Raw genomic sequence first — 25976 nt, 5'->3', positions numbered from 1 at the left:
CGGGCCCCGCGCGCCGCCCACCCCCCGCGCGGCCGGGCCCGCCACACCCACCTGCAGCCCGGCCAGGCCCATGGCGGCGCGCCCCGCGCCCTCGCCCTCGCCGCCGCCGCCGCGGCCCGGCCACCACCGCTGCCGCTGCCGCTGCTGCTGCTGCTGCCGCCGCCACCAGCGCCGCCGCGGCGCCCCGGGGAAGGGCCGGCGGCGCCCCACGGCGCCCCCTTCCCCCATGGCCTGCGAGGCAGGGCCCGGCACCAGCGCGCCGCGGCAGCCCCGGCCGGCCCGGGATCGAGGACTCTGGGAGGGAGGCGCTGGCGGCGCGTCCTCCGCGGCCCGCCCGCTCGCCGCCGCCGCCGCCCACCGTCCGGCTCCCGGCCCGGGGAAGGGGCTGGCAGGGGCGGCGCTGCGAGGCTCGGGAGGGAGGGAGGGAGGGAAGGAGGGAGGGCGGGCCGGGCGGCCGCGACGAATCCCGACTCGGGCGCGCCCCCTCTCGCGCGTCCTCAGCCACTCGGGGAGGAAGGGGTGGGAAACATGATAATGACAGCCCCGGCTTTCGCGGGCCAGGCTCCTTCTCTCCCTAGCTCCGCGGATATTTTGGGAGACCGGTCGGTGCCAGGCGCAGTCAGCAGCGGTGAGCGCCACAGGCGGGAGTCTTCCAGTGTGCCGGAGCCTGTGCTCCCTTAGCGTTTGGGGGCATTTAATCCTCGGGGGGGGGGGGGGGGGGGGTTAGGTCCCGTGGCAAACCCGTTAAAAATGAGGATACTGGGGCTCAAGAGAGGTGCTGGGGCTTGCTTAAGGCCACAGAACTAGAAATCGATGGGATCAAGTGTCAAACCCAGGCGGTCTGCACCCGTTCAGGCCCTTGGGAGATAGAGCCAGTGGTTTTAATGGCAAGTTGGTGGGGTGCTTCCCATGCACACACGATCTCATCCAAACCTCACAACAGCCCTATGAAAGTACACACCATTATTATATCCTTTTATATCCTTTCCACAGATGGGGAAACTGAGGCTTAGAAAAGGGAGGAGCTTTGGCCACATTCTCAGAACTAAAAATGAATTTCCTGGCCAAATGACCCCGGAGCCTGCACTCCCAGCCACAGATGAGGAAATTCAAGATGAGAGGGACAGATGCTATTGCAGAAGCGTTAGCAAGTCACCTGGTTCTCCTGTTCACCCCCATGAGAAAATGTCCTAGGAAGGCAGGGGTTCCAGCCAGTCAGGTGTCTTGTGTTGGCAGAGCTCACCGCCCTGCACCACTGTGCTGAAGGGTTTGAGGGCCCACAGCCAAGAGTCACTGTATTTCTGCTAAGTCACAGATGCAAACAAGACACCTCAGGCCATCTAGCTCCTACCGCGCTCGCTCACTCGGGTCACGGCCTGGGAGGCAAGCATTGAGTTTCTCTCCCTGCATCTGCCCCAGAGGTGCTTTGTGACCATGGCCTAGTCACTCCCCCGGATGAGGCCTCAGCCTCCTTGTGGAAAATGACCAAGAACCTTGAATTCCTTCGCCCACTCAGGGCACCTTCCGATGTCCACAGAGAAAGAAATGGCTGTTCCTTGAAGTAGCTGCCTCCCCCTTAGAAGGGATAAGATTAAATAGGATTAAATGGCAGGAATAGGCTCAGGACCGTACCTCCCAGATCAGCTCCCGCTTTAGCATCCTGGGGCAGGGCTGGTCCGTACACCTATCCTCTCCCCTGGCAGCCCCCACACGAACCCTAACTCCAGTAGGATGGGATCCTGTGCTCACTTGAATACCCAAGAGACTACTCGGAGAGTGAAAGAAGATTCTAAAGTGACACTGACAGGCCGGTCAAGCCATTTGAAATAGTGTGCGCTACATCTCCAGCGCAGAGAAAGCTTGCAGTTTGTCGCCAAACGATCATGGGAATCGTGGTTTGAGAACAGGAAGCAGCCACTCAGATCATCTTTTCTACTTCACATGCTATTTCAACATTCTCCCACCCCCCACCTGCAACTACACACACATGCTCAGGGCCACAGCTTTCTCGGTTTCGGCCCTCAAATGCAGGGGGCACATACATTCAGATCCAAGTCCAGCACCCATCCCTCAACTCTGCAGCTCTGGTTCTAGAAGATCTAACACAAATCATTCAATGTAACCTTCAACACAGTCTTTCCTGTTTCCGGACATGAGGTGTTTATGTGTATGTAATGAATATACCCATCAGTGGAAATGAAAACTCTTAATGTTGTCCAGGATCTCACAGAAATAGAATTCAGCAGGAATGACACTAATAGCTAACATTTATTCAATATTTACATGCTAGGCCCTACAAAAATGCATTATTTAATTTAACCTTCCCAACCCTTTATGAGAAGGTACTATCCCTATTGCACAAATGTAGAAATTGAGGCTCAGTAAAGATCAATCAGTTGACAGAATTACACGACTCAAGTGGTAATAGAGCTGAGATCTGAACCCAGTGCTGCTGCTGTACAGTGTACTCTACCATAAAGACTCTATATTGCTTCCCTTGAACTCAGACACAAAAATAGGAATTTGTTCATTCCACAAATATTTATTGAATACCTACTTCGTTGCTGGCCCTTGCTAAGGACACAACAGCGTACGCAAAGGCAGATGGAGCACACTGAGCCAGAGGGGTAGGCAGGGCCCTGCAGGCCAGGGTGAGGATTGTGAGTTTGATCCTAAGAACAGTGGGAGAGGGAGGAGGAGTGAAGGTCACATGATAAAAAACTGTGTTCGTGGGGACCACTCTAGCTGCTGGGGGATAATAAATTGGAAATGGTGAAAGTGGAAAGAGGGGGACCAATTAGGAGGCCATCTGGCCATGGCAGCAGAAATGGAGAAAAGCAGATGGGCTAATCCTCCTCAAACTAATATACTTAAGGTTGAAAATATTTACATGACTGTAAAACTTTAAAACCAGAGAGGAGTTGCCTGGTATCTGAACATTTTGTTCATGGGACCCAGCAGGGTTCTCAAAGTGAGCTACAAGTTTGCAACAAAGACAGCTTTTCTAGAAGAAAAAGCCTGACTCTTCATTCAGAGTATTAAAAAGGATTTGATATTTACACTACCAAATGCCCAATTTAATAATCTACAAGAGTAACAAAGCCTTAAGAAATAAGTAACTATGAAAGAAAGAAAGAGAGAAAGAAATGACTACAATTTGGGTGTCAAGTGGTAAAGGGAGAATCACTAACCAATAAATTACAAAGGTGATTTGTAAGCCTGCCACCGTGTGAGCTGGGAACACTTGTCTTCACTTTGGCTAAGGGACACAGTGGAACAAGGAAAGGCATAGCATGGTCAGAGTTTAGACAGTGGCACTGGACTTCAAGCTTCCACCTCTGAAAAATGGGAATAACAATTCGTAAAGATTAACTGAGATAATAAAGTGCCTGGCCCTCAATGGTAATTAGTATTTGCCTATATTAAGTATTTAAATATTTCAATGGCAAATTGCTTAATTTTGTTTTCCCTATAGATTAATTAAAGCAAGCCATCTTTTTTTTTTCTTTTAAAGGCACTACTGTTAAAACAGCTTGAATGATTTTGTTCTAATGGGAAAAATGAATTGGGGAAGCATACATTTATTATGATTTGTTAGATACTACTAAATATACTTTTAGATGCTTAATACTTTCCTGAAGAAAAAATATTCGTCTTAACTCTCTCTGTGGACCGGGTTATGAACCACGTTAATTTGAAGTTCACTTTGCCTCATTTCTTAATCAGAACCTGGGTTGTTCCGAAAGACACTAACTAAAAGACTCTGGATAATAAAGAATGCAATTCGGTGTAGGGCCTGAAAACAAAGGTCCCCAATAAATATTTGCTGAATGAATCTTATTTTATTCATTATTATTGTAATAGGGAGCGTACTGCATTAAGGCAAATTCCTGCTAACGTGTACTGCCTTGGGATTTTGAGGAAAATGTCAAACCTCAACTCATTTTTCTGAAATAATAATTCTACTCAATCGTCACGCTCAAGTTTTTGTATGAAGGAGACACAGCAGCTGGGAATGACCAGCGGCTGGAGATCACTTTGCCGCATAACGTGGGTCTTACTGTCCTGACAGCAAACTAAGTGTGCAAAGAAGGACTTAAGGCAGCGACATCGCCTCCCGCGGCTGGACAATCCCACCCAAGCCATCTCCGTGGGCAGGAGTCCTCACCAGCTGCGGGACGAAGGGTCGCCCGGGTGGTGCCATGGGACTCATCTCATCCCCCCAAATGAGGTAACTCAGGGCGTGGAGAGGAAAGGCGCCTGCTGCGGTGTCCACGCCGACGCGCTCTCCAGATGGAGGTTACCCATCTGCGCCCTGGCCTCGGAGTCACCTCCTTTCCCAGCAAGAGAGAGCCCCGAAACGGGCGAAGCTTCGCTCTCCCCCCCCGCCGTATCAATAACATCCAGTCACCGGAGGTGCCCTGCGCTTTAGTCCCCGAAGAGCTTTGACATACGGATCTGTTGTTCCTGGAGAGGCAGGCCGGCGGGTGCCCACACTTTAGAAAGGGGAAACCGAGGCATGGGAGTGGGAGGGACTTCTGGAGACTTGGATGGGGGGTCGAAGAAGGTTCCGCAACAACCCCCGCCCCCCCAGCCCCGTCTCCGCGCTCCTTCCGAGAAGACCTCAGCAGACCGGCTCCCCGCTGCCGCTGCCGCCACCCTGGTCCCCCGCCCGCACGATCCCCCACCCCAGCCGCCCCGGAGCTGATCACCTGGGCAAATACCTCTAGCCATGGCCCAGCTCTGTCACCGCCTAGGATCTCCCGGGAAACGCAGCTTTCGAAAAAAGTTGCAACAACTGTAGCCAACTGCTCCGCTGAGATACGGCTGCTGCCCTGATTGGCGCCGTTGCCCGCCTCTCCCCAGGCTGCCCGCCGTGATAGGCGAACCCAGGAGGGAAAACCCGCCCCTCTTCCCGCCTCCCTGGCGGGGGCGGGGCAAGCCGCCGCACTTTCTACAAGCGCTTTAGGGACAGGTCCCTGCGGAGGAGGTGGGAGGGGGTTTAAATTTTGCCGTCTCCCTGCGCTGATTGGCTGAGGTGGGAGGACAGCCGCGCTACCATTGGGAGGCCCCAGACTCCGCCCTCTCCCGGTGCCGAAGCTCCGCCTCGGGAGGTTTAGTCACGCGGCTGGAGGCCCGGGCTCTGAGCGGACCGGATCTGGGACTTCCGGTTCTTCTTGGGTTTGACCGGAACCCGACGTCTGACCCCTCGACCTCCTCTTATGACCTGCAAACCTCTCCCAACAGTTTGGCGTCTCCAGCCCCTTGACTCCTCCAGCTGTTTCATTCATTCATTCCTAAGTTTGAAAGGTTTGCTGAGTCTCCAGTATTCAAAACTCGCCGGCCCAGCTTGTCCTAACCGAATGGGTCAGAGGATGAACCTCCCAGAACCTCAGAAATCCTAGCCCATGTTACCTACCATTTTCCAGATGGAGAAGGGCGACCAGGGGGACCCGGTAACTTACTTGCTGCCCAGGATCACCCAGCAGTTTAATCGCAGGGTCTGGATCAGTCTGGAGACTCGAGTCCACTAGATGGCTACCTTAAACCCAGGGAAACCACCCCAGCCAGTGCCCCACTCGGGGGACCCTCCGAGTAGGTCCCCAGAGAAACACATATGTCCTGGATAGTCTTTGCTTTGAACACAGGGAAGGTGTCCCGTTACGGCTCTTCTTTGGGGGCCCCTCCTGGAGATGTCGGCAGAGGTCACTCATCCACTGTCTCTCTTTGGTCTCCAAGAAGGTTTTGGTGTCCTCACCATTGCCCAAGGACCCTACCATTGCACCAAAAAATGAAGGAAAGCTAAATAAGGTGAAGTATATGAAAGCACTGGGGAAAGTAGAGAGTGACACTTTTTTTTTTTTTTTAAGATTTTATTTATTTATTAGAGGTGTGGGAAGGAGTCTGTGAGGGGGATGAAGAACCTCAAGCAGAGTCCAGCAGAGCATAGGGCCTGAGGCAGGGCTCTACCTCGGGACCCTGAAATCATGACCTAAGCAGAAATGAGAATTCAGGGATGGCTGGGTGGCTCAGTCTGTTAAGCGTCTGCCTTCAGCTCAGGTCATGATCCTGGGGTCCTGGGATCCTGTCCCACATCGGGCTCCCTGCTCAGCAGGGAGCCTGACTCTCCTGTTCCCCTTGTTTATGCTCTCTCTGTTAAATAAATAAATAAAATCATTAAAACGTTTTAAAAATGCATTTATTCTATAGTTAGTAAATTGTATACCTGGCACCATTTGGTACCCCAAAGATACAGTGATGAATAAGACACAAATCCTCCCCCATATTTTTAGGGAAGAAACAAACAAGAAACCACTTTTTCCAAAATTAATTAATTTTTTTAAATGATATTTATTTAATTGACAGGGAGAGACAGCAAGAGAGGAAACACAAGTAAGGGGAGTGGGAGAGGGAGAAGCAGACTCCTCGCTGAGCAGGAAGCCTGACGTGGGACGCCACCCCAGGACCCTGGGATCATGACCTGATCCCAAGGCAGATGCCTAATGACTGAGCCACCCAGGCGCCCTGGAGTGTACAACTCTTTTTTTTTTTTTTAAGATTTTATTTACTTATTTTACAGAGAGAGAGAGAGATCACAAGTAGGCAGAGAGGCAGGCAGAGAGAGAGAGGAGGAAGCAGGCTCCCCACTGAGCAGAGATGCGGGGCTCGATCCCAGGACCCAGGGATCATGACCTGAGCTGAAGGCAGAGGCTTTAACCCACTGAGCCACCCAGGCGTCCCTTGAGTGTTCAACTCTTGATCTCCGAGTTGTGAGTTTGAGCCCCATGTTGGGTGTGGAGATTACTTAAAAATAAAATCTTAAAAAAAAAAAAAGGATAATCTTAAATAGAGATTAATGCTATGAGTAAAATGAAAATGGGGGAATTTTATGGAATGTGAGTGGGGAGAGGGTTGCTTTTGTAGATTTGATGAAGTCAGAGAAATCCTCTTTCGTTGGTGGCTTTAAGTTATACCCTAAATGAATATGACCCAAGGGGGAAAAGGTACTTCTGAGGAAAGGGAATAGCATGTGTGAATGTCTGGGGGCGGGAATGAGCTTAGTGTGCTTGGGAAAGAAAAAGACGCCCAGTGTGACTGGAATTGAGCACATGGTGAGGAGAATGGAAGGAATCAGGCTATTGATGGAGGCCCGTGCCAGATCACAGAGGCCCTTGAAGGCTGGGCTGGCCTCTCACCTCCAAATCCAGTTTTCCCTATTCTGTTCCGCAATGCTGGGGCTGCAAACCATATTGCTCCTTTGTCAACTAGGGTTAGGTTTTGTCACCAGGAGAGGATCCGGGGAATCTGGAAGCAGGGGGAGGGAAAAGACAGTTACTCATGCCTGTTTGCTGGCAGTTCTCATCATGGTCACCTAAGTAATGACAATGCTGCTTCTCACAGTGGCATTTCGTTCAGCCTCCGGGTTCTTACAGGCTCTTCTGATTCTTCTAGCTCTACTCTCCCTAGCTTGTTCTCCATCAAGGTGGGAGCTACTTCCTGCGGTTCACTTACCTTAGTGTTCCCACCACCTCTTTCATGAATTTCCTGTTTGCCCAGACCCTGACCAACCACAAAAGTCATGGTAAGGACTCAGACTTTTATTCCAAGTCTAACGGGAAGTCACTGAATGGTTTTAAGCCAAGGATAGATGATGGTGAATCTATCTATTCAGATGGTGAATCTGAACAGTTAATCACTGCAAATAGTTACATAAATTACAATAATCTATTTTGAGGCTTCGAATCTTGGAATAATGTCACATGTTTCTGGAATGTTTGCTTAATGGTCCCCACTTTCCTAAGACGGCTACATCATGTGGGTGAAATCACACCAGTGCTAAGATTACTTTCCTTACTCTAGTGTTATTTTTGCATTCGTATTTCCTCCAGGCTTTTGCTATTGTTAAATATTTCATGTTAGTATCAGTTCTTGTAAGGTTCTATCAAATGGGGCATGCGTGTCCTAAAATTCCTTAGCTGGTGCCCAATGTGATCTACTAAATCCATCTCACTCTTCTGTGAAACATGTAATATACAAACACACGTATGTATTTTTTCTATTGTTTGTATGTGTGTATCTATATATACCTATAAATGTAAGCATGGATGGCTACACATAAATAAATACATAAATCTTCCCTCTCTATATACATACATTAATGTGTAATATGTACATATAATGTATGTAATATAGTTGGAACTCAAGCAGGTGACAGTAAAACAATACTCTTTACCTGAGAGGCTCAGTGTTAGGGTTAAATGAGAGAATGAATATAAAGCATATGGAGATGTAGGAGTTGGGAGATGGTAGCCATTTAGCAGTGACTAAAATAAAGTTACAAAATTGCATCTTAGGGAATTGCTGTAATTTGGGCTATTAACACTTTCTTCTCTATCCCCATTCTTTTCTTGGTGTCCTCAGAGGGAAGCCAAAACTTGTCTGTTAAGTTAGCATCTCAAGAGAGGACTCTGTGGTCAGGCCCCGTGTGACTGAGCATGGAGAGGCTACACAAAAATGATGTCGACAGCATAAACTTTGGTATCAGAGATTACAGAACCAATACCTTCTTTGCTTGAGTTTTTTTTCTCATCTGTTAAGTGGGTGTGTCTTCTTTCCATCCCACACTTTTTTTTTTTTTTAAAGATTTTATTTATTTGAGAGAGAGAGAACACAAGCAGGGAGAAGGGGCAGAGGGTGAGGGAGAAGCAGACCCCCTACTGAGCAGGGAGCCCGACATGGGGCTGGATCCCAGGACCCTAAGATCAGGACCTGAGCCAAAGGCAAATGCCTAACTGACTGAGCCACCCAGGCGCCAACCCCCTTTTTTTAAAAGTGGGCTCCATGGCCAACGTTGGAGCCCAACATGGCTCGTGAACTCTAGCTCTACACCTGAACTGAAATCAAGACTCAGGTGCTTGGGCACCTGGGTGGCTCAGTGGGTTGAATCTCTGCCTTTGGCTCAGGTCATGATCTCAGGGTCCTTGGATCAAGCCCCGCTCGGGATCTCTGCTCAGCTAGGCACCTGCTTCCTCCTCTCCCTCTCCACCTACTTGTGATCTCTCTCTCTCTCTGTTAAATAAATAAATAAAATCTTAAAAAAAAAAAAAAGGTAATATAAACCAGTTCTTCAGTTGATTAGGAATTCTTTAGAGGCTATCATTTTATTGAAAAAGCAAATAGAGGGCGCCTGGTTGGCTCAGTGGGTTAAAGCCTCTGCCTTCGGCTCAGGTCATAATCCCAGGGTCCTGGGATCGAGCCTTGCATCGGGCTCTCTGCTCAGCAGGGAGCCTGCTTCCTCCTCTCTCTCTGCCTGCCTCTCCGCCTACTTGTGATCTCTGTCTGTCAAATAAATAAATAAAATCTTAAAAGAAAAAAGAAAGAAAAAGCAAATGGAGAATGTATGTATCGATTGGTAAGGGTGTTTGTTTGAAAAGTCAGCTTAAAGATGGTTTAAGAGCACAGATCAAACTGTTCAATTTACAATGTGATTTTTAAATTGTTTTCTGCATGGCCTTTACTTCTGTTTTGTTTTTTTTTTCTTAAGATTTTATTTATTTATTTGATGGATAGAAATCACAAGTAGGCAGAGAGGCAGGCAGGGGGTGGGGGAAGCAGGCTCCCCGCTAAGCAGAGAGCCCGATGCAGGGCTCAATCCCAGGACCCTGAGACCATGACCTGAGCCGAAGGCAGAGGCTTAACCCACTGAGCCACCCAGGCGCCCCTTATTCTGTTTTTTTAAAACAGACCTTCAATTTGTGCATTTGAAGGGGTGAAGAGACATCATTTTCTTTCTGAGAGATGTACGTAATGGTTGGAATAGTTTCCTAGGGCTGCTGTAATGGAGCACCATAAACTGAGTGGCTTAAACAACAAAACGTAATTGCCTCAGAGTTCTAAAGGCTGGATGTCCAAATCCCAAAGTGTGGGCAGGGCTGGCTCCCTTGGAGGGCTGTCAGGAAGAGTCTGTTCCCATGACTCTCCCCTAGTTTCTGGTGGTATGCTGACAAACTTAGGCGTTTCTTGGCTTGTAGAAGCATCACCCTGACTTCTGCTTTCATCTCCACATGGCATTCTCCCTGTCTCCATGTGTTTCCTAATTTCCCTTCGATAAGGACACGGTCACGTTTGATTAGGGTCATACTCATGATTTCATTTTAACTTGATTTGATCTGTAAAGACCCTGTATCCAAGGTCACATTCTAAGGTACTGGGGGTTAGAACTTGACATATGAGGGGCGCCTGGCTGGCTCAATCCGTTAGGCGTCTGCCTTCAGCTCAGGTCATAATCCCATGGTCCTGGGATGGAGCCCCACTTGGGGCTCCTTGCTCAGTGGGAAGTCTGCTTTTTTCTCTCCCTCTGCCCCTCCTCTCCACTCCTACACACACTTGCTCTCTAATAAATAAATAAAATCTTTAAAAAAAAAGTTAAAAAGTATGATTTTCAGTTAATACACAGGGTGAAAACTTTAAAGAGAAACTCTTCTCCTCCTCAATCTCATTCTCCCGTCCCACCACTATTCTATGCATATGCCACTATAATACCTTAGAGAAGGTAGAGACAGGTTATAGCAATGATCCAAACAAATAATAACTAAACACTTTTTGTGTGTAAAGAGTTGCCAGAAAGTTCTAAAAATCCGTATTAAGAAACAGGTAATGATTCTTGCATACCTGATGTGTTTAAAGGCAAGAAACTCAACCCTTGTTGCTTGGGCCTGAGGGCCTATGCCTGAAATCTTTGCTTTCATCTCTCTGCCATTCTTCCATTCTGTTTTCCCTTTCCTACAGAGATACTCTGTGGGGATTAAAAATGTCCACACTCTCTTGGGACAGTTTGAGTCCCTATCAGTCTGTACTCTAAAATGTCTGATTATGAGGCCAGTGAAAACTTTTAAAAAATTAGTTTAAATATATGTTTCAACATTGCAACTTCTCCATTTTTAATTAGTATCTCTTTGGTCAAGATTGTTTTAGACTGCAAGTTAAAAAAACCCAGCTCAACCTGGCTCAAGGAAATGAAGATGTCACTTATCGCTCCTAACAGAAAAGTTCAAGGGTAGGGGTAACTTCAGGCCTGTTGGGATCCAGTGAGTCAAAGAATGTCATTTGGATTTAGTCTCTCCTTCCCCCTCACTATCCACTTCTTTGCTCTACTACTTTCTAGGTTGGCCTCACAGAGTGGTCTCCCATTCCACAAGGCCTCTGTCCCTACTTCCCAGTGCTCTTAGCAACACCAGTGATGAGGCAGTCTTTTTCCTACTACTTTCAGTTGATGTCTTATAGGGCTTGAACTCATGACCCCAAGTTCCAGAGTCACATGTTCTACTGACTGAGCCAGCCAGGCACCTTTTTCTCCTGCTACTTTCAATATAAAGTTCTGAAACTGTAACTCATTGGCTTGGCACTGAATCTATCGATGGGGCCTGGATGTGCATCCAGCATTCCAACTGGGCAGACCTGAATTAAATGCTCCACTCTGGGGACTGTGTACGGGAGATGATTAGTGCATTCCAAACCACATGGACTTTGAGAGCGAGAGATCAAATTAAGGTGCCACTATCTGAAGAAGGAGACATGGATTTTGAGTAGTCAAAAACATGTTGCAGAGCACAGAAGATTTTTGGGATAGTGATGCTATAATGATAGATACATGACATTAATGCATTTGTCCAAACCCATACATCATACACCACCAAGAGTGAACCTTAAGGCAAAACTCTGGACTTTGGGTGATGATGATGTATCAAGGTGGGTCTAGAACAACTGTAACAAATGTAGCATTTCAGTAGGGGATACTGATAATCGGGGAGGTTGTGCATGTGTGGGAGTTGGGGGTATATGGGAAGTCTCGTACCTGCCCCTTAATTTTTTTTTTTTTAAGATTTTATTTATTTATTTATTTGTCAGAAAGAGAGTGTGCACAAGCAGGCAGAGTAGCAGGCAGAGGTAGAGAGAGAAGCAGGCTCCCCACTGAGCAAGGAGCCCGATACGGGGCTCCATCCCAGGACTCTGGATCATGACCTGAGCTGGAGGTAGCGGCTTAACTGACTGAGCCACCCAGGTGTCCAACCTGCCCCTTAAATTTGCTATGAATATAAAACTGCTTTTAAAAAAAAAAAAGTAGTCTCAGAAAAGGAAAAACAAAACAAAAAAACAAAAAAACAAAAAACTCTGTCCACTATGATGTCTGCCATTGTGAGAAATCCAATAGATGCTTTGGTCACATTCTGGTGCTGTCCACTGCATTAGACATGGCGGGCCACTTAGTCCTTGAAACTCTACTTCCTTGGCATCCATGATATCAGACTGACCTTTGTCAGGCTCACTGAGTGCTCACCTCTTAGACATACAACCTTATGGTCCTGCCTTTGGCCCCCTGCTTTTCTCTCTGCATTCTAACTTTGTCCTCTCTCATGTTTTAATCCCTGTCTAGATCCTCAAGCAATAGACTCCCAACTGCTTGCTAGACATCTCCACTTGGATGTCCCCTTGGCCCCATAAAATTTCTCATGATAGGTTTACTTTCACGGCCTCTAATGAACGTCTGGGTGGCTCAGTCGTTAAGCGGCTGCCTTCAGCGCAGGTCATGATCCTAGGGTCCTGGGATCGAGCCCCACATCGGGCTCCCTGCTTAGCAAGAAGCCTACTTCTCCTTCTCCCCTCTGCTTGTGTTCCTTCTCTCACTGTGTCTCTCTCTAATAAGTAAATAAAATCTTAAAAGAAAAAAAAAGAACAATGCCTCTCAACCATTCACACTCTCTTTTTTTTTTTTTTTAAGTAGGCTCCATGCTCAGTGTGGAGCCCAGCATGGGGTTTGAACTCCTGAGATCAAGACCTGAGCTGAGATCAAGAGTCAGACACTTAACCGAGCCACCCAGGAGCCCCTACTCCTTTTTTTTTTTTTTTTCTTACTTAAAGATCATTTTATTTTTAAGTATTCTCTATATCCAACATGGGGCTTGAACTCACAACTCCAAGATCAGGAATTGCATGCTCTACTGACCTGAGCCAGCCAGGTGCACCCCCTCCATTCATACTCTTGTGTTGTCTTTCCTTGAGTCTTGTGTGGCCTTGTTAATTGAAGGAATGTGGTAGAAACATTACCGTGTCAGTTGCAAGGCTAAAATTCAAGAGAGGTTAGAAGCTACTGCTTTTGGGTTTTTGGGACCCTAAAGCCACCAGGTAAGAACCATGAGGCAACTCGACAGACCACATGGAGAGAGAGAAATACAGGTGTCCCAGCATCCAAGCTGAGCACATGTAGTTATAGTCACACAAGTGACTCCTAGCAAGACCAGCAGAACTGTCCAGCTGAGCCCAGCCCAGCTTACAGAATCATGAGAAATAACAAAATGGTTGTTGTGTTAAAAGTTATCAGGTTTGGGGGTTGTTCATCACATATCAATAGATAAACAAAACTTTCCACATTACCTAAACTCATTGTCTTCCTCTTCACATCTGTTTGCCTTCCTAAAGTCACAGTTTCAGGTATAGCACTATTACCTACCTAGGTACCCAAGGGAGAAACTGAGGCTTCATTCAAGACTCCTGCTCCCCACAACCCCCATCCAACCAGCCACTACACGTTGCTGGCTTTTCCTCCTAAATATTTCTTGAACCTGGCCCTCTTCTTTTCTCAACAATTTTGCTCCATTTCGGTTTCTGTTCTTATCTTCTTTTAATCTGTCTTTTCCTCATACCTGCGGTCCAGTTCTTAGATCCATCTGTTACACTGCTTCCAGAGTGATTCTTCTAGAATGCACATCCAACCACAATAGCTCTGTGCATAGCAGGCTTCTGAGTTCCCTGGAGCCTACAGAATAAAGTCCAAACTCAGTTACAAAAGGCTCTTTGAGAATGGCCATCATCTATTTTTATAATCCTACTAATAATTCCTTGTTACTTGCTATGTCAATCAAAGTTCACACAGGAGGCAGAAACTACACCCGGTTTTGAGCACAGATAAATTAATGTAAGGGGGCGCCTGGGTGGCTCAAGCATCCAACTTTTGATTTTGGCTTCGGTCGTGATCTCAGGGTCATGAGATGGAGCCCCACATTGGGCTCTGTGCTCAGTGGGGAGCCTGATTGAAATGCTCTCTCTCGGGCGCCTGGGTGGCTCAGTGGGTTAAAGCCTCTGCTTCCAGCTCAGGTCATGATCCCAAGGTTCTAGGATCGAGACCCACACCGGGCTCTCTGCTCAGCAGGGAACCTGCTTTCCTTCCTCTTTCTCTGCCTGCCTCTCTGCCTACTTGTGATCTGTCAAATAAATAAATAAAATCTTAAAAAAAAAAAAGAAATGCTCTCTCTCTCTCTCCTTCTGCCACCCCCCTCCAAATAAATAAATAAAACATTTGAAAAAATTGTAAAGTAGGTCCAAAACGATTAACTAGGTAACTTGAGAGGGTGAAAAGAGAACTTCAAAGCACCACAGAGGTAGCAAGTGCAGGAACTTCTCTCACCACGCAGCCCAAGGGGACAAAGGAAAGGGGTTGGTGTCTCTAAGAAACGTAAGAGATGGGCCCCATGTTGCTGAAACCTCAACTCCAAGCCGGGGGCTATGCTCAGCTGGTGCTCGTGTCTCTGACCTTACAGGATGACCCTGAGGAGGTTCCTCCTGGTCCTCCTGTCTGAGTGGAGGGTTTGATTAGGCTAGCTTTGCAGGAGAAGCGAGTAGAACTGCTACCAGGGTGAAGACTCGTTGCTGGGATGACCTTCACGACAAACTTTTTCATCCTCCAGCCTTGTCATCTCCCTCCAGCACTCCTTATTCCAGAAGCAAATGCTGAAACAGCCGGCAAAGCAGAAATGTAGTTTTGCAGAGTGTGGAAGCTTGGGTTTGGAGCCAAGAGACAATGTCTTTTTTTTTTTTTTTAAGATTTATTTCTTTATTTGAGAGAGAGCGAGAGAGCACATGAGAGAGGAGAGGAGGAGGTTAGAGGGAGAAGCGGACTCCCCGAGGAGGTGGGAACCCGATGCGGGACTCCGGGATCATGACCTGAGCCTAAGGCAGACGCTTCACCAACTGAGCCACCCAAGCGCCTCAAGAGACAATGTCTTAACAGCCATTGCCTTTGCCGAGTTACTGTCCCCACTTGCTTGGCTCCCACCTGTTTCAGGACATTTGCATAGGCTATTTCTTCTTCTTGAAATGCAGTTCCCTCTTCTCTTTGCCTACATAATACCTACTTTTCAAATCTCTGCCCAGTTATCACTTCCTCAAAGAAACCTTTTTTGAATTCCCTAATGAGGTCAAATTCCTCTGTAATAGGCTGTTAGCTTCTTTGCAGCAATGTCACAGTTACAAGCTTACATTTTTTTAAAGATTTTACTTATCTGAGACAGAGAACATGAGCAGGGGGAAGGGCAGAGGGAGAGGGAGAAGCAGGCCCCCTGAGGAGCAGGGAGCCCTATGTGGGGCTCAATGCCAGGATCGAGATCATGATCTGAGCTGAAGGTAGACGCTTAACAGACTGAGCCACCCAGGCGCCCCTACAAGTTTACAGTTTGTGTAATTTTTGGATTGAGGCCCACTAGACTGGAAGGACATTACGGGCAAGGACAGTTCCTGTCTCTCCCTTCATTTGATTTTCTTAAACTTGTGCCCCTCATCTCTAACATAGTACCTGGTACATAGTAAAGGCTCTATAAATACTTGTTGAATGGAGTGCGAAGAGTATGTAACAGCCAATTCGATGTTTAACTGGGAATTTTTATTTATTTATTTATTTTATTGGAATCTTATGCTTCCAATAGCATCTCTGGTCTGGGTGTACCCAATAAGTCTTCCTCCTGCTTCTGATCCCCTGTAGTTTGATTCCCATCACCTGATAGCAACTGCTACTCCTGTTGCCTGAGATATGTGTACACACAATCTATGTGTGTACACACGCAAAATATATTACTACGTTCTCATAGACAGAAGCGCTTCATTCTCTTGAACATCTGTTTCACTGTAGCAAAGTACCATAGCTTAGTTAACCAGTCCTTTCTTCAAAGACATTTAGGTTGTTTCCCATCTTTTGATTCTACAAATGATCCTGCAAGGAATAACATTGTGCATGACATTAGCTTGCATATCCACAGTTATACTGCATGTATCTCCCGAAACACCACCTTTTCCTTGGGTCCCAAATAAGGAGATTATGCAGAGATGGAAGCAAGGATCTAGCCTGGATGCTGGGAAAGTAGCTCTAAGGGTGGGAGTTTTTAGGTCAGACCTACACTGTTCGAATCTGGTACCTACGTAGTCCTAGCATGCAGAGAGAGTTTGAGTCCCTTCGAAACTGAACTGTACCAACCAATCTTGGAAGACACTAATGCATGAACTACAATGTTTTAAAAAAAGGTTTTTTTTCCTTCTGCATCCTTCCTTAGTTCCTTCTCATCCCATAATGGACAGATTTTTTTTTTTTAAAGATTTATTTATTTATTTATTTATTTATTTGACAGACAGAGATCACACCTAGGCAGAGAGGCAGGCGGGGAGAGAGGAGGAAGCAGGCTCCCCGCTGAGCAGAGAGCCTGAATCAGGACTCGATCCCAGGACCCCAGGATCATGACCTGAGCTGAAGGCAGAGGCTTTAACCCACTGAGCTACCCAGGCACCCCATAATGGACAGATTTTTAATAGCTTGTTTGCTGACAATAGACCAGAAAGTGGTCTAGTGGCTAGCAGTGAGCAAGACAGATGAAGGCATTGTTCTTATGGAACTAATTTTATCATTTTTTCTTTTACCAGGTTTTTTTTGGGGTTTAAGGATGAAATGAGATAATGGAAGTAAAGTGATTAGTTGGCAACTTAAAATGTTCATTTATGTGTACATATATACGTAATACATACTTATGTATACAGACGCCGAGTTGGAAGGTTCATAATCTTCTTAACACGACTACTTTTTTTTTTTCCTCCCCCTTTTCCCTCTACGGTTCTCTTGAAGAGCTCACACCTTCAAACTCCAAGTGTTTCATTCAGCTCAAGGCCAGAGGGACGCGCCACCAGTAGGGGGCAAGAATCACCCAGGCGTGCCTATTACCTAAGCAACGGAGTCAAACACCATTCAGAATGACTTTACAAAAGGGTTACCCAGAAGTTAATTTGTTTATTCTGTTAGGTCTTAAGAAGAAGAAGAAGAGGAAAAAAGGAGGAGGAGGTGGAGAAATTAGGGAAGCCAAAGATGGTAGCGACAGACCTACTCTGCAGTCATCATTAATTGAGAGCAATAGTTTGTTCAGAAAAAAAGCAGTGGGGCTGACTCTGGTCACACCCCTTAGAGTATGATAATGGCAGTGGCCCAGGAGAGGGGCTCCGAGTTAAACTGCGGTTTTATATCCAATAAAGTGCTTTGAGCAAGCCTAACAAGCAATGAATACGCGAATATTTTTTTTCTAGGACTATGTAATGAAGAGCTTTCTAAAGCAACACAGACGCCACTAGGTAACTTCCTGGGCCGAAGACACACACCAAAAAGGTTTTCGAAATAGCTTTGGGCCCCTCCTAGCCCGACTTTGAAAGCAGGTATAGGACGCATGCGCCCGAACCACCGGCTGACCTCCTCGTGGCAACTCAGAGAGCAGACCTTCCTCCCGACAGCCCGCGGGGCATAAAGGGAGGGGGAACGGAATTCTCGCGAGGTCTTTCGAGCCCCGGCGGAAGCAGTAGACACGTGACTCTTCTAGGAGGCCTTCGCCTTCCCCCCCTCCCCCTTCTCGGAAACCCGGCCCCCTCACCCCTCGCCCACCCCAGAGCCGCGGTAATAGACCGTTTGGGTTCCGGAATTCTCTTGGATCCAACCACTGGTACCGGGTCGGCTGGAGCAGGCGGAGTCCGTGCTTGGCAGCGAAGGCAGGGGGCGGTCAAGATGGGGGGGGAAATCATCTTTCTTCACCTAGGAGGGAGGCGGGGCGGAGGGGGGCGCTGGGGAGCGGGGTGGGGGGGGGGGGGGAAGGAAGTCACGTGGGGCGTGCGGCGCGCGCTGCGTGCGCGCGGCGCCTCATCCGTCGCCCCACCCCCTCCCCTCCGGCGGGGCGGGGGGGCTGGGGGGAGGGGCGTCAAGATGGCGGCGGGGAGGTAGGCAGAGCCGGACGCCGCTGCTGCCGCCGCCACCGCCGCCTCCGCTCCAGTCGCCTCTAGTTCTTCAAGCTCTCGCCACCCGGTAGGAGCTGTTCCGGCGTCGGATCCCGCGGGGAAAGTAAGTCCTTCTCTTACCGCTCTTCTGCTTCTACACTCCTCCCGGACAGCCAGCCTCCCACTCCCACCCTCCTCAGGGGGCCGTGTGGGGCCGGGCTGAGGGGGGGCAGCCACCTCACCCCGGCTTGGGGCCTCCCTCGCCCATCGCCGCCCCCTCAGCTGCGCGCCCCAGGGCTCTTGGGGGCAAGGTCCCGGCGCCGGCCCCGCCGCGCTCGCTTCCTCCGCCCGTCAGCGCCGGGCCCTGCGCTCGCTGCGCGTGGGGGCTTTCGGGCCTCAGGGGCCCCCGCTGTCCCGGGCCAGAGGCACCCAGTTTGGTCGCGAAGGTAGGATCTGCGGGCACCGGCTCCGGCTCCACTTGGGTCGCCTTCCTTGCTTTCCTTGCTCCACTCAGGGATGCGAGGTCCCGGACCCGCAGGAAAGTGAGCTCCGCAATCCTTCAGAAGTCCTCCTGTCTGAGGGTTGCTCCTGGTTTGGGGCGAGTGCGGGAGGAGATAGGGGCGCCCTAAATCGGAACCCCACACCTGCAGTTTTCTGATTACCTCGCTCTCAGGGCGTCGAGGCAGTACGTGGGACACGTGGGGGCCACCTTCAAGCCTCCCCGGGTGATTAGGTTAATTTTGTCTCGAGCTCGCTCGCCTCCTAGACCCTAAGCATCTGTGCAGAGAAAGGCGGTTGGGGATTTGCTTGCTGTAAGAGTGTTTGGTGTAAGGAGCATCTAAAGTTCCCCAAACCAGTGTATGCTGGTGGTTTCCCAGAAGTGGTTTGAGATCGGTTTAACCGCTGAGGAGATTTGGACGTTCCTGAACCCTTGTGATTGTTTCTTTCCTGACCCTGGCATCCAACTCCTCCCCCTTTCCACCCCGGCTTTGTGTTGCTGTTTGGTTAATGTTTGCGGACCACTAACTTGATCTCGCACAGAGAAGCCCTTTTTATGTGCGGGCTCCGTATACTCTAGGAAGCTTTTGTTTTGGGGAGTTGCTGGTTGAGAAACGTGGGGAAGGAACAGGCAAGTAAATGAGAGTCGAATAAAGCAACGTTTTTATTCATTGAATTGCGCAGCCAATTGTAACCTTACCCGGAAGTTTGTACTAAACACGTGTTGCTGAGGGAAGGTTAAAAACTAGGTCCCCTTTGACCCTTGAAAGTTGATTATTAGCCGTTTATGTTGAGTTAAATGTTTTATTTTCTCTAGACAACCACGTTTAGAGACGGAGTAGGGCTTCTACTGAGTCGGCCGGGGCGGTCCAGAAAGCTGTCAAACCCCGAGTTGCCCCAGAGGAAATAAACTTAACACTTGTAGACACAAATCAGTTAGCAGTGCAGAAGGATTCCATATTTGCCTCGGTATATTTACTGCAGTCAGAAGTGATTTTTCTTAAGCTGTTGGGAAAGCCATTATCATTGCCCGAAAGATAGTTTGTATAGAATTTCTAGGATAAAATGCAGAATTTGCTATTGGTGCCTTGCGTGGGACAGTAATTTTGCAAGCAAGAGAACATTTTATTTTCATGTTTAAAAAAGTTGTTTCCAAAATTTATCTTACCAGAAAAAAATCTTTATTTTTTTCTTTTGGCTTCTGCATTTTTATCCCCAGTCTAACTTAATTCCACACAATTGTGTATAGGATTTTAAGTAAATTTTACTTTAGCTGCTGGGTAAGTTTTAAAAAGGAAGGCTTAGTTGGTGACTTACAGTCCATTCCTTCCTTCCTTCCTTCCTTCCTTCATTGGATGCTCTTAAGTGTCAGGCAACTGAAGGGCTTTGCTGAAATTATGTACTGCTTAATATAATGCAAATATAAATGTATAAAGTATAAAGATTCCTTAAATGTTTTTAAAAATGATTCATTTTAAAGGTTAAAGCTATAGATATATTTTGGTCTTTCTTAGTTTCTAAATTGAGCTTTGATTTGAGACTTCCTCCTATGAAGGTGATGAACACTCAGGTCTGAGATCTGGTCTTACCAAGTAACCTGACTTCATGAGTCTTTCAGTTCCCAGGCTTTGCCTGCCTAAAATTGATGTAAAGATACTTTCTGGGGGTGCCTGGGTGACTCAGTCTGTTAAGCGTCTACCTGCGGCTCAGGTCATGATCCCAGGACGGGATGAAGCCCCACTTTGGGCTCCTTGCTCAGCGGTGAGTCTGCTTCTTCTTCCCTCTTCTGTTGAGCTCTCTCTTTCTCCCTCCCTCTCAAATAAATAAAAGATCTTTAGGGGCTCAGTCCGTTAAGCATCTGCCTTTGACTCAGGTCATGGTCCCAGGCCCCTGGGATCAAGCCCCACATCGGACTCCCTGCTCAGTGGGGGCCTGCTTCTCCCTCTCGTTCTGCCTGCCTCTCTCCCTGCTTGTGTGCTTGTGCACTCTCTCTCTTTCTGCCAAATAAATAAAATCTTCAAAAAGAAATAATTTAAAAAATCTTTAAAAAAAACTTTCTGATGAGAGGAATTGTTTTCACATTATATAGCTAATAAAATGATGTAATCTTAAAAGTTTTTTACAGTTGTCTTTGTTTATGCTGACAGGTCTACTTTAGTGTGGTTCATTGAACTTAGTAAATATTAAGGACAATCTTGGGATACCACTGAAATTTTCTCTAGGTGGAAAGGATCGGTTCTTGAAGAGCAGGAACTCTGCTTTTATGAATAAGATACAGTACAAAGCCCATCAAATTATTTAATTATTGGGAGGCAGTATTTAGCATAGAGCAATGATTTTAAAACCTTTTTACTGCATCCCATGGTAAGACATGTTTTACACATCCACGCATAGAACTAAAAAACTCATGTCATGAAATAATGTTTATCCTCTCTACATGCTTGGTGTTTTCTGTTCTGTATTGAAATATTTAATAATTCCGGTCATGATACACTGAATTCACTTGACAGCTCATTGTGGTGTGACCACCAGTTTGAAGAACATGGTATAGGCTTAAGAATACAGAATCTTGGAGGGATAGGAGGTGGGAACTCCTGTTTCTAATTCTGCTCCATACTTGCTTTGTTGTTACCTTGTTACAGTTCATTTCTCTAAGCCTCAGTTTTTCATCTATGACAAGGGATAACATGTAGCATTTACTCATGGGTTATCTTGAGGCTTAAAAGAGAAAAAAATCCAACCCTATAGTAAATCTCAAAAGGACTAGAGATCTGAGTTTGATGGTGGTAAGCAAGAAAGTTTTTTCATACACACCCCCCCATTCTTTCATGTCCTTTTTTTGTAAAGCATGTTTGAAACCTTGTCATCTGCACATTACTTTGTGAATCCATTCTTTGTAGAAGTTTTGCAGTGAGAGTGGGGAGAGGCACACTTTACTGAGCAAGTGTTCCCTTGAAAAATAACTGTTTAAAAACTACAGATTTTACCCTTGTAGGTAATGAAAATCCTTGTTAATGAATTTCTTCATACTATCTTCTATTCCTCCTGATGTTCTTAAAGAACCAGAACTCAGTAGGAACAATATAAATACCTTGTTCATGAACTGTATCAGCTGAATTTTGAGAGGATCATTATCCTTCAACTCCTTAAACTACGTGTCAGTCATCACCTCTGGACTGCATAAAAGCAAACCTGCAGCTGAGTTAGAAGTCAGACATATTTAGTGTTGTTAAATAAAGAGGAAAAGTCCTGTTTGCTATTAGGCAAAGATAACTTACTAAGGGATATCTTTGCACATATACAGAGGTCTGCCAGTTTTCTCCAGACACACCAGTTGATTAACTGGACAAATTGAACATGTGACACAGAGAAAAGGAACTCATATTTATAGAACTCATTTGGAAGTTAATTATTGAGTGGATTGCCAACAAAGTTTGTATTCTTGGAAATACTGTTGTATCAGTGATGTGGGAGAAAATATTTTTTGACATGATGCTAATATCAAAGTAATAGTTAATAGCTAGTAGGGTAACATTTATTCAACAGCAATCCTATAAGATAGATTCTATTTTTATTCCCATTTGAAAATGAGGAAACTGAGTCCCACAAGTTATTACTTAACTATATTTTACTACTGGTGTCTGAGGTAGCCAGTATTTAACCCAGATATTCTGTTTGACTCCATAGTCTCAGCCTCTGTGGTGTGCCACCACTGCTGCAGATAGATACCTTGTATCTCCCCAGAGATGTAAAGGTCTGCTTTAGGTCTCAACAAGAGGAACCTTGTCCTTGTTGATAGGTTTCAGTGTTGGTACTCTCAGTGGGAACTATATCCTTTCATTCTTCTGATTGGCTATTGTTTCTCAGGATTCTCTTCCTGCCAAGGATTCTCTCAGTTTCTCTCGACTCCGTGTCCTTGTTTATTATTTATCTTCGATGCTTTCATAGGTGTACTATTTTGAAATAGATGGTATTTTCCTAAGTATTTATGATAGAAATGGAACCTTTTTGTCCTCCGTTTTTTGAGATAGAGTCACTCTGGGGTTGGTAACTTTTGGGTTTGTTGGATTGCTACATGTTAAAAATGTCACCTAAGGTCCATGAAATCCTTTGTAGACACTGTAACACAGTTCTCTTACCCCTAAAGGTGTTGTTTGCATTTATATTGTATTTAGTGGTTTCAAAATGAAAATGTTTTCCCTTTCAAGAATTAATCTTACTTGTAAGGTGAGGAGGAGAAGATTGAATAATATAACCTTTTAAGGGTTCTCAACCTGAACATTGAAATTCTGTGTCTGTAATAGTTTCAGAATAGGAGAATGATTAGATATTAAGGTTTTTGGGTTTTTTTTTTTAACATTAAGGGTTTTGCCTATTGGAGTTAGAGAGAGATATTCCTCTATATCCCTTGCCCTCTTTCTCACTGCAAAAAAGTTCCAAGTAGAGAATTTGTACCCAATTGGCTAAGAAGGGATCCCTAGATTTTGTGTACATTATGTATATAAATCGAAGGTATTTTTCATTAATTGCTGGCAAAAGGGTGGCTGGATATCTCAGTCACTTACATGTCTGCCTTTGGCTCAGGTCATGATCACAGGGTCCTGGGATTGAGTCCTGCTTCATGCTCCCTGCTCAGCGAGGAGTCTGTTTATCCCTCCCTCTGCCACTCACTAGTGCTCTCTCTGAAATAAATAACATATTTTTGTTTTTATTTTAATTTTTATTACTTATTATTTTATTTATTTGTATTTATTATTTATTTATTTATTTGACAGAAGGAGAGAGATCACAGGTAGGCAGGCAGAGAGAGAGGAGGAAGCAGGCTCCCTGCTGAGCAGAGAGCCTGATGCGGGGCTCGATCTCAGGACCCTGAGATCATGACCTGAGCCGAAGGCAGAGGCTTAACCTGCTGAGCCACTGAGGTGCCCCATAAATAAAATACTTTTAAGAAAAAGCTTGTAAAAGACATTGTCATTACTAAGTCAATACTCAGAGGTCTCAAATTGTGATTCCTGTGAGTGAGTTTTCAATAGGTCAGTGATAGTGTTATAAACTGTGCTGTTATTTCCTGTAAAAATACCAAGTTTCCCCCCATATTTTTCCCTTCCCTGGTATTTTCCACTGCCCATTGTTCAGAAAATATATTTCAGAAAACTCTCATGAATTTAGTAATGTTTTTCACTGATTTTTGTTGCTTTCATTAATGATGTTTCTGTACTTCTTTAGTATAATTAGTCAGGGCTTAGTGTGCATCTAATGAATTAATGGGTCCTTTGGCTTCCAAGCGTTCTTTGGTCTGTCGTTTAGGAGTCATTGGTTTAAAACAATGTATTTTTGTTTTGAATATAAATAAATCAATATTTTAAATATTTACTAAAAAAAGATTTTAAAGTCTTTTAGACAATGTTTATTTATTTATTTATTTTTAAGATTTTATTTATTTGACAGAGATCACAAGTAGGCAAAGAGGCAGGCAGAGAGAGAGGGGAGGAAGCAGGCTCCCTGTGGAGCAGAGAGCCCGATGTGGGGCTCGATCCCAGGACTCTGGGATCATGACCTGAGCCGAAGGCAGAGGCTTTAACCCACTGAGCCACCCAGGCGCCCCAAAATATGACATTTTGATAGTCTCTGGAATTCTGTTAATCTAGCTCAGGATTGGTCATAGCAAGCAGGCCAAGACCACCACCTATTCCCACAGGTCATTGGTCTTAATGAGGTATTTTGTGGGTTGAAATGTTTTGTTGGTTTTTGTTTTTGTTTTTAAGATTTATTTTTTAGGGAGAGTGAGAGTGCACACATGTTGGCGGGTGGGGGCAGGGGAGGGCAGAGGGAGAGAGAATCTCAAGCAGACTCCCCACTGAGCGGGGAGCCTGACCCAGGGCTCAGTCTGATAACCCTGAGATAGTGACCTGAGCCTAAATCAAGAGTCTGACACTCCACTGACTGAGCCACCCAGAGGCCTTGGTTGAAATGTTTTTAAAGCATTGATTTAGGTTTCTTGGTACATGTTGGTACTATGTACTAGGATGATTTGTGAAGTATGGTCAGCTGTGTCTGTATTAGAAAAATGATTAACTTTATTTTAAATCTGTATTGGGACATTTCTGCTGTTTGTCTCCTCTGTTCAGTCCCTTCATGCTCTTTCTATCTTGCTATCCAATAATCTATCTCCGTTCCTATTTTAACCTCAGACGGGCATTTATTCCAAACTTAAGTACTGAAACTGAGGTTTGCAACATTGACTTCTAGATCTGTTCTTCGGAAAGAGAATGCATGGGCTTTGGAAATTTAAACAATCTAGTGCTGGGTAGTTATAGGTACTTTAAGCTGAGCCTCGGTTTCTTTTTTTCACTGACTATATATTTGATGACAAATACCGTTTTACTTTATTTTTCTTTTTTTTTTAAGATTTTATTTATTTATTTGACAGAGATCACAAGTAGGCAGAGAGGCAGGCAGAGAGAGAGGAGGAAGCAGGCTCCCTGCTGAGCAGAGAGCCCAATGTGGGTCTCGATCCCAGGACCCTGGGATCATGACCTGAGCTGAAGGCAGAGGCTTTAACCCACTGAGCCACCCAGGCGCCCTGAGCCTCGGTTTCATCTCTAAAACATCATAATGTCTATTTTTTGGGGGGATTGTTGTGGTCCAACACTGTCCTAACACTGTCAAGCTTGTAAAAGATACTTAGTCACTGTCAATTTCCTTACCTTTTCCTTTCCTACACAAAATGCATTTTTCCATAGATATTTCCTTTCTCTGAAAAATTTTGGGGAAATCTTTGAGCTATTTCTTCTTCCTTGGGGCTCTCTGGTTAAGACTCCCTTCAAACAGTAGGTCTGCCCTGAGTTTCATTTCTGGATATCTGTAGTGTCTGCTGTAAACTCATTCAAGTTTCTTCTAGAACTTCTTTCTAAGTGATGTATAGGTTTATGTGACATAGACCTACTTAGTAGAGGATTTCTCTGTTAAATATTTTACTTTCATTTGAAATAGTAGTTCTTTTTTTTTTTTTTTTTAAGATTTTATTTATTTATTTGAGAGAGAGACAGTGAGAGAGAACATGAGCAAGGAGAAGGTCAGAGAGAGAAGCAGACTCCCTGCAGAGCCGGGAGCCCGATGCAGGAGTTGATCCCAGGACTCCAGGATCATGACCTGAGCCGAAGGCAGTCGTCCAACCAACTGAGCCACCCAGGCGTCCCTGAAATAGTAGTTCTTATATATGTTGGAAGTCATGGTCACAGAGGCTAATGCCTTTCTTTTTGTAGGACATAATGAAAACACTGACATTTAATTCTTTAACACAGCCTGAGAACAAATGAACTAGCTAAAGATTAATGTATTATTTATGTAACATGAAATTAGTCTTTTAGGAAAAACAAGTACAGTAGCTTTCCATGTTTATATAAATTGGT

The 25976-nt window shown here is 45.9% G+C and overlaps 2 protein-coding genes and 1 long non-coding RNA gene across 9 annotated transcripts in view; 1 reads left to right on the top strand and 2 right to left on the bottom strand.

Moving 5' to 3' along the window:
* Nucleotides 1–4805, bottom strand: part of KMT5A (lysine methyltransferase 5A) — an 18525-nt gene extending 13720 nt beyond the window's left edge. The window contains exon 1 of one of the 3 annotated variants that reach the window (XM_032876439.1): nucleotides 4725–4805. In XM_032876439.1, the coding sequence (XP_032732330.1) occupies nucleotides 4725–4734 (10 nt within the window). In that variant the 5' untranslated portion in view covers nucleotides 4735–4805. Of the gene's footprint in view, nucleotides 1–51; nucleotides 332–4724 lie in introns of those variants that run through there. The other 2 variants (XM_032876442.1, XM_032876438.1) reach the window with 2 other exon arrangements.
* A 1656-nt stretch (nucleotides 4806–6461) lies between these two features.
* LOC116878697 lies at nucleotides 6462–17919 on the bottom strand. Of its 3 annotated transcripts, none has more exons than XR_004384871.1 (4): nucleotides 17762–17919; nucleotides 13701–13813; nucleotides 7197–7305; nucleotides 6462–6481 (listed from the first exon to the last, which is right to left on the bottom strand). It is a non-coding gene; the product is annotated as an uncharacterized LOC116878697 (long non-coding RNA). The 3 variants fall into 3 exon arrangements; XR_004384870.1 differs by lacking the exon at nucleotides 6462–6481 and adding an exon at nucleotides 6781–6818; XR_004384869.1 differs by lacking the exon at nucleotides 6462–6481 and having other exon boundaries at nucleotides 7151–7305.
* A 100-nt stretch (nucleotides 17920–18019) lies between these two features.
* Nucleotides 18020–25976, top strand: part of SBNO1 (strawberry notch homolog 1) — a 54858-nt gene continuing 46901 nt past the window's right edge. For all 3 annotated transcript variants that reach the window (XM_032876436.1, XM_032876437.1, XM_032876435.1), the window contains exon 1: nucleotides 18020–18190. The gene's annotated coding sequence lies outside the window, so the exon portion shown is untranslated. The remainder of the gene's footprint in view (nucleotides 18191–25976) is intronic.

Source organism: Lontra canadensis, unplaced genomic scaffold (genome assembly GCF_010015895.1).
Source record: "Lontra canadensis isolate GAN:19392208 unplaced genomic scaffold, GSC_riverotter_1.0 scaffold58, whole genome shotgun sequence".
Classification (NCBI taxonomy): Eukaryota; Metazoa; Chordata; class Mammalia; order Carnivora; family Mustelidae; genus Lontra; species Lontra canadensis.
The sequence above is the reverse complement of the archived record's forward strand: the minus strand, read 5'-3'. Positions and strand labels throughout refer to the sequence as shown.